Here is a 12,154-nt window from a genome sequence, read left to right as displayed (position 1 = left end):
TGGGATCTTCCCGGACCGGGGCACGAACCCATGTCCCCTGCATCGGCAGGCGGACTCTCAACCACTGCGCCACCAGGGAAGCCCCAGAACTCTTGATATTGAAACTGAGCAGGACGCTGTGGGGCTTCTGGGCACAAAAGCCATTCTGTGTCCCCCACTTCTTGTGTGTAAGCAATAGGCTTCATTCAGCCTCCATGACCTTCCCTGAGTTCCAAAGGGCAGGTTCAAACAGTTGCTAATTAGGGAACGGAGGAGATGCAGAGACAAGGGAGGAAGAGTCAAGAAACAATGGTGCAGCCTTGGGGCAGGGTCCTGATTCCTCGTCAAGGGATATACATAATAATATCTTTGAGCTCTTCTGCAGAACTAAAACTCCCACCAAATGGGAGATGTTAACTGCTTGATGAAGCACACTCTTCACTCCAGAGAGGTCACAGTTTGCCCATCACCACCTGATGCCAGATGATCTCTGGATTGAAGGAATGCAGGCCTTGCACACACACTGATCCTTATCAGCACCCTGTCCCTGGACTATAAGACTCCTCTCAGGCTCCGCCTGGTTGGGACACACAGTTTTGAGGGCCTCAGCCCGCTGTGGCCCTCCTTGCCTGGCAAAGCAATAAAACTATTTTTTTCCACTTCGCCCAGAACTCTTGTCTCCAAGATTAAATTTGGTGCTGGGTACAGAGGCCTGATTTGGCATCAGTGTGACAGAGAGTGGCTGGCAGAGTCCTGGTATATTTGTTGTCACCTATCACAGGGTAGTTTCAGATCATCCTATCAGATAACCCAGCTACAGTACTCAAAAACCATATTATGGAAATGTGCCATTGATTGAAAATGAAAGCAATCAAATTACCTCATCTTCCTTCTGTGACTTTGGAGGGAGTGTCCACTTCTTGCCAAGCCATTTCCAGTGCTCGGATTCTGGATTCCATTCTCTTGGGATGTTTGTTTGCTTTAAGGCTTCTGAAATTATGTCTGTTTTCCCCAAATCAGTGAATAAACCAGGATATAAATATGTGATAATTCCTATTCCTCTGCTCTGGAGGAGATTTTAATTTCTCTGCTACCATAAACTCACGACAAATACCTGAAAGCAATTCTGGAGCGTATATGAGCTTAACAGTGTGTCAATATCCCTGAGTCTCCCCAACCCTTTCCTAATAAAAACATGCTTTCTTTTTGTCCTTATCTCTCCTAAATCTACTCCTCGGTGATTATTCACATTCTAATCATAGTATTAAATGTGTAAAAATTGAGTACTGGGAGAGTTAGACTTCCTTTCTCCAGGGAACATGAAGGAGTAAAATATTCTGGACTTGGGACTTCCCTGGCAGTCCAGTGGTTAAGTTACTCCTTGCTGCCACTGCAGGGGGTGCGGGTTTAATTCCTGGTCGGGGTACTAAGATCCTACATGTCACATGGTGCGGCCAAAAAAAAAAAAAAGATACTGTATATTATGTGGGGCTGTCAGACCCACAGGGGAAAAGACATTGGCCATAGGTTGACCAGACACCATACAGCGGAACTGCCACGTGAGTATAGAATTAGACTAAGGAACCCTGGGTCCTGGATCCTGCAGGATGTTCCAGTTACCAGCTATTAAACCAAAAACACCCCACAGCACTTAAAAAATTTTTTTGATGCCAGAGTCTGTGCTTTTAAGCACATTTATATTTCAAAACAAAACAAGGAATCACGTCAATTAAGACCATAATCAACCAATAAAAATATTTTTCATAAGACAAAAATGCTAAATTCTAATGGTCTTATAACTATTACTTATGTGGTTACTTAAAAACCTTAAATCATTTTCATATACATTACCACCTTTGACTTACATATAACTGTAAACTATATGGGGAAATTGATTTCCATTTTTGTTTTTTTGGGTGCACTGCCCGGGATCTAGTTCCCCGACCAGCACCCCTTGCATTGGAAACACAGAGTCTTAACCACTGGACCTCCAGGGAAGTCCCTTTTTTTTCTTCTTTTAGATAGGAAAACTGAGAACCAGGGAGATTAAATTACTTGCCTGAAACAACAGGGAGTAAGCAGCAGATCCACAGGTTTTGTTTTTAAATTTTTTGGCTGTGCCACAGCATGTGGGATATTAGGTCTCTGACCAGGGATCAAACCAGCACCCCCTGCATTCTGTGAAGTGGGGAAGTGACAATTTGGGTCCATGTGACTTTGACTTTTACACTGTCCAACCCTAGCCCCTTCACAGCCTCTAACCCTTCCCAAAACACCGGAAAAACTCCCTCATCATTTTTCTCCCTCTCAGATTTTGGCACTCAGGTGAACCCAGTAACGTGGGTGTGTTTCACTAGGTTTTCGTCCTGCACCAGGAAACTGGGGCTGGAACGATACTTTTTGTCATGTTCCTCACAAATCAATTTGCAAGGTGATGAAGATCTACTTCTGAATGGAACAGTCTCCACAGAAATGAGTTTGGATTGGCAGCCACCATTATGGAGAGAGCTAACTTGCTCTTTTCATTATGGGTAAATCTTGCATAAGAGATGCCAGCAGAATGTTTTCAGGAGCCTGTCACCTATTCCACTGATGATAGAATCAGTTCACACACTCATTGTTTCATTCATAAAATGGAATTTATTTCCATGTGCCAGGAACTGTCCTGGAGAGGTCCTTCTGCAGACAGATGGAAGGGTCATGTGCCTCCAACTCTTAATTTCTATGAAGGAGTTAGGTACTTGTTATGGGCAGACTTGTGTCCCCCAAAACTCATATGTTGAAGCCCTGACCCCCAGTACTTCACAATGTGACTGTATTGGGAATAGGGCCTTTAAAGAGGTGATTTAAGTTAAAATGAAGCCTTCAGGGCTTCCCTGGTGGCGCAGTGGTTAAGAATCCGCCTGCCAATGCAGGGGGCAAGGGTTCGAGCCCTGGTCCAGGAAGATCCCACATGCCATGGAGCAACTAAGCCTGTGCACAACTACTGAGCCTGTGCTCTAGAGCCCATGAGCCGCAACTACTGAGCCCTCATGCCACAATTACTGAGCCCTCTCGCCTAGAGCCTGTGCTCTGCAACAAGAAGCCATCACCAACGAGAAGCCCACACACCGCAATGAAGAGTAGCCCCTGCTCACCACAACTAGAGAAAGCCCGCGTGCAGCAATGAAGACACCACACAGCCAAAAAATAAATTTTTTTTAAAGTTAAAAAAAAAGTGAAGGTATTAAAAGTAACATGCCTCATTTGTTTGAGGATTAGGGTTAATACATATAAAACAAACTGAGAACATCGCATAGGACTCAAAGTATGAAAACTTTAAATACTGAAGGATACTAAAGTAGAATGTATTTTGTTCACCCATGTTTTTGCATTATTAGATCTCACAAGGTTATGAAAGAAAATAACTAAAACACCATTGGGGCTGCATCTTCCCTTAGTATTATATACCACTATCATTCTTTCAATTCCCTCCAACCAAGACCAACTGATAACTTCTAGGAAGTTAATATGTGCAAATACCTGTGCCCTTGTTTTCTAACCTTACCCAAATGTATAAACTTCCTTCCCAACAGGACAATATCACAAAATATTAGAATGCCAGATATTTACACCCTGGGAATGTGATGGGGATAAGTATTATTCATTTAATACATAGCCAGCAAAAACAAGTCTAAAATAAGAATTTTAAAGGTACTCAAATAAGTCTCAAATTTTAATAAGATCCTCTATAAACACATTTATTTGCTACTGAAAATTGAAACAGCACATCAAAAATTTTTATTGCAATTCAACGAGCTGTTCTAACAATGCTGTGGCCAAGCCACCCAACGTGGTATTCTTCACTTTTCTTCCACACAAGTTCATTTGTTTCACAAAGTGGAACTAAAATATATTCAAGTCATTCAAATGCAAGCTACCTAGATTCCTTATAAGTTACTGTATTAAGGTAGAAAAGAGATGCAAGAAAAAAAAGGACAACACAGAACTTATAATAGAGGTTATCAAAATATTGGTACACAATCTTTCCCAAGCTTCATAATGATCCTAAAATTACCAGGACGAAAAAATAGTGCAAGAATAAGGTTTATGGTTCCTTCAACTCCGTGTCATAATTACTGTCATACATATTGTTGTAATACTGCTCATAATTATCCTCAGAAGGATCTCTATGAAACCGGCAAAAACGACAGCTACATCTAAATCTTTGCCCTCTTGACTGAGTCTCAACAAGGATCTCTATGAAACCGGCAAAAACGACAGCTACATCTAAATCTTTGCCCTCTTGACTGAGTCTGGAAAAAAGAATGAAATGGATTAATTGGTTAATAATTTAAAGTAGTAAAGTACCTGTACACCAAAGAGACGTTAACAACCCTCAAATCTAATGTTGGTTATTAGAAGAGACTTTGGAATATGGAACACTAAAAAAAAGGTCAAAACCAAAAAACTTTTTGGGAAAAATGGATCGAAATGTATGGCTGCCATAGAGTACCAGATTGCCATCTTGTAATGCTAACAGCTACTGATTGTCAGTCAGTAATATATTCCTGTACAACTAGAAATGGAGTATAACCTTTAAAAAGGGAATCACTCTGTCATACACCTGTAACTGATAATACTGTATATCCACTATACTTTGATTTAAAAGGAAAATTACACACACACACACACACACACACACACACACACACGCATATATATCAATATATACCTAGTGTCAGTTCTCTGAATGCCTTAAACGTGAGACACTCAACCAGCTGCTGGACACTCTGTGCTCAGGTGTTTGCCCTCTTACTACATGGTATTGAATATCATGTTTGTAACAGCAGGTGAAAAAGTACCAGCACAGCATCAAGAGAGAACCTTCATGGAAACTACAGACTTTAGGTGATAATAATGTGTCAATGTAGGGTCATCACTGTAACACCACGGAACTGGAAGATGTTGACAGCAGAGTAGGCTATGAATGTGTGGGTTCAGGAAATATATGTCCTTTCTGCTTAATTTTGCTGGAGACCTAAAACTGCTCGAAAAATATGACTTTATGTATTTTTTTAAAAAGCACAAATATGAACTGATTGCTCCAGAGTTTCTGAGGATTGAGAAAGTCCAAGCCAATTTGCCTTTCCTCCTCCCTCCCCAAACCACATACCCACCCACTTGTATAGTAAGGGAACTTCTAGTTACCTCAACATCATCCTGCCATGGTTCTCTTTCAGAGTCAGACTGCGTGGGAAGAAAAAATTACATATATTACAAACTATCAAGGAAAATTTGGATTACTAATGCTACCCATCGAACATAAGAGTTGGTGAGTCTTAAAACCCTAAGTGTTACCACACCCCGCACTCATGAGTACAGTGGATGAGTGACCACTGCTGCTCATTGCTATTTATATTATTTAATTTTTTGGAGGGGCCGCGGTCCCCCACCAGGGATCGAACCCTTGCCCCCTGCAGTGGAAGCGGGTGCTTGGAGTCTTAACCACTGGACCACCGGGGAATCCTCCTTGCCACCCCATCACTATTTACATCTTGACTTATGTGAGTGCTCCCCAACCCCTAGAGTGGGGCAGTGCTGCCTACCCAGACCACATAAACTCACCCGAGGAACTCCTTTGCCATAGCGTTTTTTAATGGATTGAATCAGCCGTTCCATCTTATCTCTCCGATCGGTTAACACGGTCCTCACCCCTCTCCTATAGGGTATGTTTTCACCAAGTAACCGCCCAGTTGGTTGAGGTAGACATTCTGGTAGAATGAATGGCAATTTGATACTAGGGTTGAGCGTCAATTTACTGAGGTTCTTTATTAACACTTCAGACATAGGTTCAGAGGCAACTGAAAGAAAAAAAGGAAGTTTAAGGTCCATTAGTGCGGAAGTACAATATCCAGAAGCCACTTATCTCTTGCTCAAACTAGGTCTGCTCTTAAGCAGCTCAACAATGGACACTGGAAGTTTCCTCAGGGTGAAGATCCTAGATACCACGGGCATTAACTAGAATGCCGCATGCCTTGAGAGCAGCCTAAGAATCCACTATAATGGGAAACACTTTCTTCTCAAAATAAAAAGTTGTTTTCTTTATGGGACTTCCCCGGTTGTCCAGTGGTTAAGACTCTGGGCTTCCAATGCAGGGGGCGCAGTTAGAGCCCTGGTCAGGGAACTAAAATCCCACACGCCCTGGGGTGTGGCAAAAGGAAAAAAAAAAGTGGTTTCTTCCCGTTATGGGTAGTTCTGAATGGTAGATGTTTTCCCATGGGGTCAAAAGGTACTTAAGTATGATTCCAAGTGGAAAAACATGGAACAGAAACCAGGTATTGACAGTTTTTCCATTTTCATTTGTGTGATTTTTAATATAAATGCAGGGACATAAAGCACTAATGCAAGTCAAAATGTTTCAGTGTAACAAGTTTCAGCAGTTCACCTTTATGACAATTACAAACAGACCTGTTTTTTTTTTCTGGAAAATGAACTACATCTATGAAATAGACAAAGAAACCCCAAATATAACAGCCTATCCCCAAATCCCCTATCCTTAACTACTATGTCAAAGTGGCTGTAACCCTCACCAGTTTTACCCAGCTTTTTCATGCTGCTAGATCTTTCCACTCCGACGCAGTATTTTGAGAAATCATTCACTCTTGGGGCTTCCCCAGGGTGGGGTGGGGGGGTCCAGTGATGAAAGCTCTGTGCTCCCAGTGCAGGGGACACTAGTTCCATCCCTGTCGGGGAGCTAAGATCCTTCCCCTGCACTGTGCGGCCAACAAAACAAAAACAAAAACACCCACCCACTCTTGCCTCTTCCCATCTGAACAATCATGTCAATTTCATAAACACTAATCTCATACAACAAGGCAGTTAGCATTAATTTTCCTCTGTATGTGAGAGTATTAGATATTGAGTCAGGATCCATTCAACTTCTAGGGACTTGTGCACATGGAAATAAAGATTCCAAGTTGTGGAATTGTCAGGTACTAAGGCAGATTCAAGGAATGGGAGAAACTGGCCGTATTATATACTCTCTTCATTAATTTTTTTCCCCTTTGACCAGAGTTCTTATCCTCAAGATGCAGGGGAGGCAGTTTAGATCTCGGAGGCAGAGGGCAGAATATAATGCCAGCGACGACCCACCCAACTTCCTAGCTGTCCAGAGGGTGTCGGTTGGCTCCAGGTCATCTGCGGCCACCCTACACCACCCATTCCCCGCCCGAGGTTAGAGTAATAAGATTTCCTGCGAGGCCAAGCATGGGAGGCCACGCCTGGGATCGTGTGCGGCTCCAAGGAGAGATGACTTGGGAAGAGCCCTGGAAGGCAGGGAACCTAATTAGCAGTATTCCTGGAGCACGGTTTCTAAGCTCTCCATCGTAAGTCTTACTACTACTTATTTACATTACAGAGCACACTTACTGGCTTTTATAAACCCGCCCCTTCCTTCGATTTCCTCTGAAAAGCCATTTCCCTCTTTATTAACATTCCCAAAGCGTAAATTCAGCTGGAAAGCCGGTCCCAGAAACTTTGGTGAAATTAAGAAAACCTTTAGGTCAAATTGAAGATTAGGTTTCTTGTATTCTTTTCCCTTTACAATTCCTGATTGGAATATATTGCTGATGGAAATACTGATCGCACAAGACGCTGTGAGCCACCATCTAGAACTGATTGCTCTTCCCCAGAAAATGTCCTTAAAAGGTTGACAGACTCCTGAGCATAGTAAGCAAACAATGCAGCTCAACACCCCTCCCACTTTTCTCCTCTTTTCCTGCCTTTCTTTTTTCTTTCTCTTTCTCTCTTTCTTTCTTTAGAGGAGGGCCCTACACTCCCTGGCTCTCCTCTGCTCTGAAGAGGTTTACTTAACTGCATTTCTATGTAAAAGACTGAAGTCAGTATAACAGAAAGGAAGGCAGCCTCTTACCTTTCTGAACCCCAGGTAAGTCTGGCTTACCTGGAATTGCCTGGGAATTTTCATCGATGGACATTTGAGGAGACTCCAGGGTCCAGGTTGGGTTAACCTCAGATGAATCCATTCCTAGTCTTGTCACAGCTTGAAGCTTCTCCTAGACCTTTGGGTTCCAGTGGAAGGTGATGCTTTAGACTCAAATTGCTACAAAGTAGCCTGGAAGAACTATAGGGCTAAGAAAGAGGGAGAAAAATCCAAGCTAACACTGTGGTGAGAGAAGAATCCAACCTAAAAGTCTAGGTCGTGTTTCCTCTTAAAAACTACAGATAAGCCAATCAGGCAGCCTGTTTTAATGTAAATGGCTAATGAGTAAAAGGATAAGGCAAGTTGGTAGGCGTAGTCCAATTAGTGGACTAATAGGATAATTCTTCATCTGCTCTGTATTAAAATAATCATGCCCTCTGTCAAGTAGGCTGGAAATTTTATAAAGAGCCTCTGTGGTTGTGTCTTCCTGAGGTTGCCTTAAAAATCCTTTTTTTCCCCCCAACTCTACTTCTGGAGATGGCTACTGGTTTGTGAACTGGGCTTTAAGTGTTCTAGTACCGGGGGGAGAGGGCAGTTTCCCTCCAACTGCAAATTAACTCCCAATTAAGTTAATGGCAAATTCCCTTAGTTTTCTTTGCCTGACTCATCTTAAACCTTTGGATGCTAGTAAGGCAAAGGAGAGGAGAAATAAAGGATCCGTTATAAACAGTTTAATAGCTCGGTATTTTATGAATGTGTATTTTGGATCTGTAATTTTAGTTTGTTTTCTAGACTATCAATTTCATTGCCTTTAAGATTGGTGAGCAACTGAAATTAACTACATCTATAAATTGCTACCCCCACCCCTCCTCCACCCCCCAAAATAAACTTGTATTGAATTCTGGCAAAGAGCCCTAACATTAACTGCTGATGGTGGGAGAGAAGGTCCTCAGCAGCCCCACTCTTCTTTTTTACTGTCTCCTATTCAATGTGCAACCTCCCTGTCTCCCCCATAGCTGGAAACTATGAAGAAATACCAAAAGCAACCTTGTTTGTTTGTAGTAAAGCACAAAAGTTGCAGTGTGGATCAATAACTACTTTTGTAGGGGATGAGGGGTAGCTGTAGATGCGTGTCAGGTCACAACACTTTATTTAAGGGGTTGTCAAAGGTGTGCCCTGCAGACAGACAGCATCAGCGGCACCTGGTAACTTGTTAGATATGATTAGAAGTGGTTGAACTCCAACCCAGACCTAGTGAATTAAAGACTGGGGCCCAGCCGTCCTTGTCTTAACAAGTCCTTGCCACCCCCCAGTGATTCCACCTGTCCTCAAAACGGTAGCAGCACCTCTTCCTGGCACTCCTGACTGCAAGTTCTACTCCTTTGGTTCTGCTCTCACCTGTATGCCCTTTGGGGCAGGTGACCTCTCCTACAGCAGTCTCAGAGAGCCCTTGGAGAAGTGAGGGCAAAACTCAGATTGCAAGAGTCTTAAGATTAAGAGGTGAGATTGTGAAAAGGGCCAACATAGACTCTCGCTCAAGAAATCCAGGTTTAAGAAAAAGGTGAGACACTGCTATATTTAAAATGGATTACCAACAAGGATCTACTGTATAGCACAGGGAACTCTGCTCAATGTTATGTGGCAGCCTGGATGGGAGAGGAGTTTGGGGTTAGAATGGATACATGTATATGTATGGCTGAGTCACTTTGCTGTGCACCTGAAACTATCACAACATTGTTAAGCGGCTGTACTCCAATATAAAATAAAAAGTTTAGAAAAAAGAAAAAGGAAAAAGGCGAGAGAACCAGAGCTCAAGGGAGGTATGGGATGTAGATGATGGTGGAGTTTCTCGTTGCTTAAACTTGACAGAAGCTGAGCATTCAGAAAACACAATCCGTGTTTTAAAATTATAACACCATTTTAGTTAACATCTTTATAGTATGATATATGAGATAAAAAGCCAAGTGGCATGAAGCAATTAGAAAGACTATAAAAGAACTCATAATGAAAACTACCACTGATTTCTCCAGACATAAAATAATCATATAATACCTTTTTTTTTCTGGGAAGATATAATATTTTTGAAACAAACAGGATGCTCTCTTAATAAAAGGAAAACCCAAGAGAGCAAAAAAACAAGACTACCTGGAATTCAAAAGTTTGATATCAGAAACAAGAAAAGAAGGGTCTGGAGATAAAATCAAAGCTATTCCCTTAGTAGGTAAGGCAAAACCAGAAGCAGATGTAAAATAGAAGAGAAAATATAAGATAATGAGAATCTAAGATCAGGAAATATGATGGCTTCAGATTCTTCAGCAATACCGGATGCTGGAAGATAAGGGAGCTTCCAAATTCTGAAGGAAAATGATTTCCAACCTAGAATCCTGTATTCAACCAAATTATTGAGCAAGTGTAGAACATTTTCAATTTGTCAAAAACATCGCCACCCATATAGATTCCTTTGTCTTGTGGGAAATTAACTTGATTACAAGAACATGACCAGGTAAGCTATTCCAAAGTTTCTGAAACAGAAACGCCAACAGACCATATTTAAAAGCTCATATCACTCACTTTTTAAAGTAAATTTAAAATGCACAGCAAAAAGCAAGGCAAAAGGAATGTGAACTAACAGATTTAGAGTGTTAAAAACAAGACAACAGCCGGGCGCGGTGGCGCGTGCCTGTAATCCCAGCTACTCGGGAGGCTGAGGCAGGAGGATCGCTTGAGCCCAGGAGTTCTGGGCTGTAGTGCGCTATGCCGATCGGGTGTCCGCACTAAGTTCGGCGTCAATATGGTGACCTCCCGGGAGCGGGGGACCACCAGGTTGCCTAAGGAGGGGTGAACCGGCCCAGGTCGGAAACGGAGCAGGTCAAAACTCCCGTGCTGATCAGTAGTGGGATCGCGCCTGTGAATAGCCACTGCACTCCAGCCTGGGCAACATAGCGAGACCCCGTCTCTTAAAAAGAAAAAAAAAACAAGACAACAGGTCCAAAATGGAATTGGTTGGGCCAATCCTCACGTCACCAAACTGCGACTATTAATTTTGGGTCTCCTGGAAACAAAATCTTAAACCAGCAATCAGGAGTCGCCTTATCAGCACTAGTTAGGTGATCTGCCACCCCCTAAAGGAATGTAACTTTGTACTAACCAGCCCACTTTCTTGCCTAGTATAAGTTCCTTGTTCCCATTCCGTTTTGGCTGTAACCAAACAGCTCCGCAAAATTTCTTCCTACCTGCTAGATTGCATGCAGCCCTATTCAAATCGATTTTTGCTCAGATAAACTCTTAAACATTTTAACATGCCTCAGTTTATCCTTTACTAGCACGGAATCCTGGAGTCTCCAGACTCACTCATTTCTGGGAAGGGGCATTCAGAATCCACCTAGGATGGCCTGGGAGACTGCACCAGTTTTGCATCAACTTTTTTGCATCAAAAAATGTCAAGGTTGGGAGAAAGGAACAAAACACAAGTTTAAAACTTCAGCTGAGGGACTTCCCTGGCGGTCCAGTGGTTAAGAGTCCTCGCTTCCAATGCAGGGGTGCGGGTTCCATCCCTGGTCCAGGAAAGTAAGGTCCCGCATGCCACTCAGCTGTGGCCAAAACAAAAACAAACAAAACCCCAAAAAAACTTCAACTGAATTTAGAAGTCGTCTTAATGTCTCACTAACCTCTGTGAGATTGACTTTATAACCAAATTTACCCTTTAGGAATGTTAAACAGTGAAATGGCTTCATCTGCCAGAGGCTGGAGGAGGGGCAAAGTCTTTCAGACCCGAGACAGTATTGGATACTTTTAAAATTTGAATCTGCCTCTAGGATGGATACAGATGATAATCTCGGCTCCACTTTCTCTCTTATCTGTTGAGCCCACCTTTTCTCTCCAGTTGAATGATTTTTTTTTTTCCCTCCAATGCAACTGTGCCCGGCTGGTTTCAGGCGGGCCAGAGAGCCGCAGGCAAAATAAACTTTTTGCCCTCAGGGAGCAGACAACAAATCGTGAATCCAAGATATAGGGTGGGGTAGTGAAATGTATTCCAAAGAGAGGAGTGGCCTGATTTAGGGAGAGTCCAGGGCTGCGGTTTGGGAAAACTCTCCCAGACACACAGTTGATGAATTACTGCGCTCTCTCGGGCCCTGTTGGGTTCCCCACGCCGCCCCGTCCCCCGTGGCCTGGGTCCCTCCAATCTCAGGCCCACCCTGTCCCTGGACTCTCTTTGCGCTCGCTCTCCACCCCCCCCTTGTGTCGGGGAGCCTG

The 12,154-nt window shown here is 42.9% G+C and overlaps 2 protein-coding genes across 2 annotated transcripts in view; both read right to left on the bottom strand.

The window, feature by feature from the left end:
* Window positions 1-4,066: 4,066 nt before the first annotated feature.
* DPPA3 (developmental pluripotency associated 3) lies at window positions 4,067-8,003 on the bottom strand. Its single transcript, XM_007469365.1, has 4 exons — window positions 7,922-8,003; window positions 5,587-5,822; window positions 5,170-5,208; window positions 4,067-4,204 (listed from the first exon to the last, which is right to left on the bottom strand). Exons 1-4 carry the CDS (start codon window positions 8,001-8,003, stop codon window positions 4,067-4,069), a joined length of 495 nt encoding a protein of 164 aa, XP_007469427.1.
* A 2,539-nt stretch (window positions 8,004-10,542) lies between these two features.
* Window positions 10,543-12,154, bottom strand: part of LOC103070256 (uncharacterized protein C14orf178-like) — a 5,654-nt gene continuing 4,042 nt past the window's right edge. Inside the window, exon 2 of the mRNA XM_007469504.1 lies at window positions 10,543-10,652. Within this exon, the coding sequence (XP_007469566.1) occupies window positions 10,543-10,652 (110 nt within the window). The remainder of the gene's footprint in view (window positions 10,653-12,154) is intronic.

This window comes from Lipotes vexillifer, unplaced genomic scaffold (assembly GCF_000442215.2).
Source record: "Lipotes vexillifer unplaced genomic scaffold, Lipotes_vexillifer_v1.1 scaffold395, whole genome shotgun sequence".
Taxonomy (NCBI): domain Eukaryota; kingdom Metazoa; phylum Chordata; class Mammalia; order Artiodactyla; family Lipotidae; genus Lipotes; species Lipotes vexillifer.
This window is presented reverse-complemented; position numbering and strand designations above follow the sequence as displayed.

Bases quoted from the DNA above. Each gene is read 5' to 3' on its own strand.
- DPPA3 (XM_007469365.1), bottom strand. From the start codon at position 8,003: ATGGATTCATCTGAGGTTAACCCAACCTGGACCCTGGAGTCTCCTCAA. The intron at 5,209-5,586 runs GTGAGTTTATGT...CTTCCCACGCAG, and splicing joins ATGGCAAAGGAGTTCCTCGG to TCTGACTCTGAAAGAGAACC. The intron at 4,205-5,169 runs GTAACTAGAAGT...ATCCTTGTTGAG, and splicing joins CATGGCAGGATGATGTTGAG to ACTCAGTCAAGAGGGCAAAG.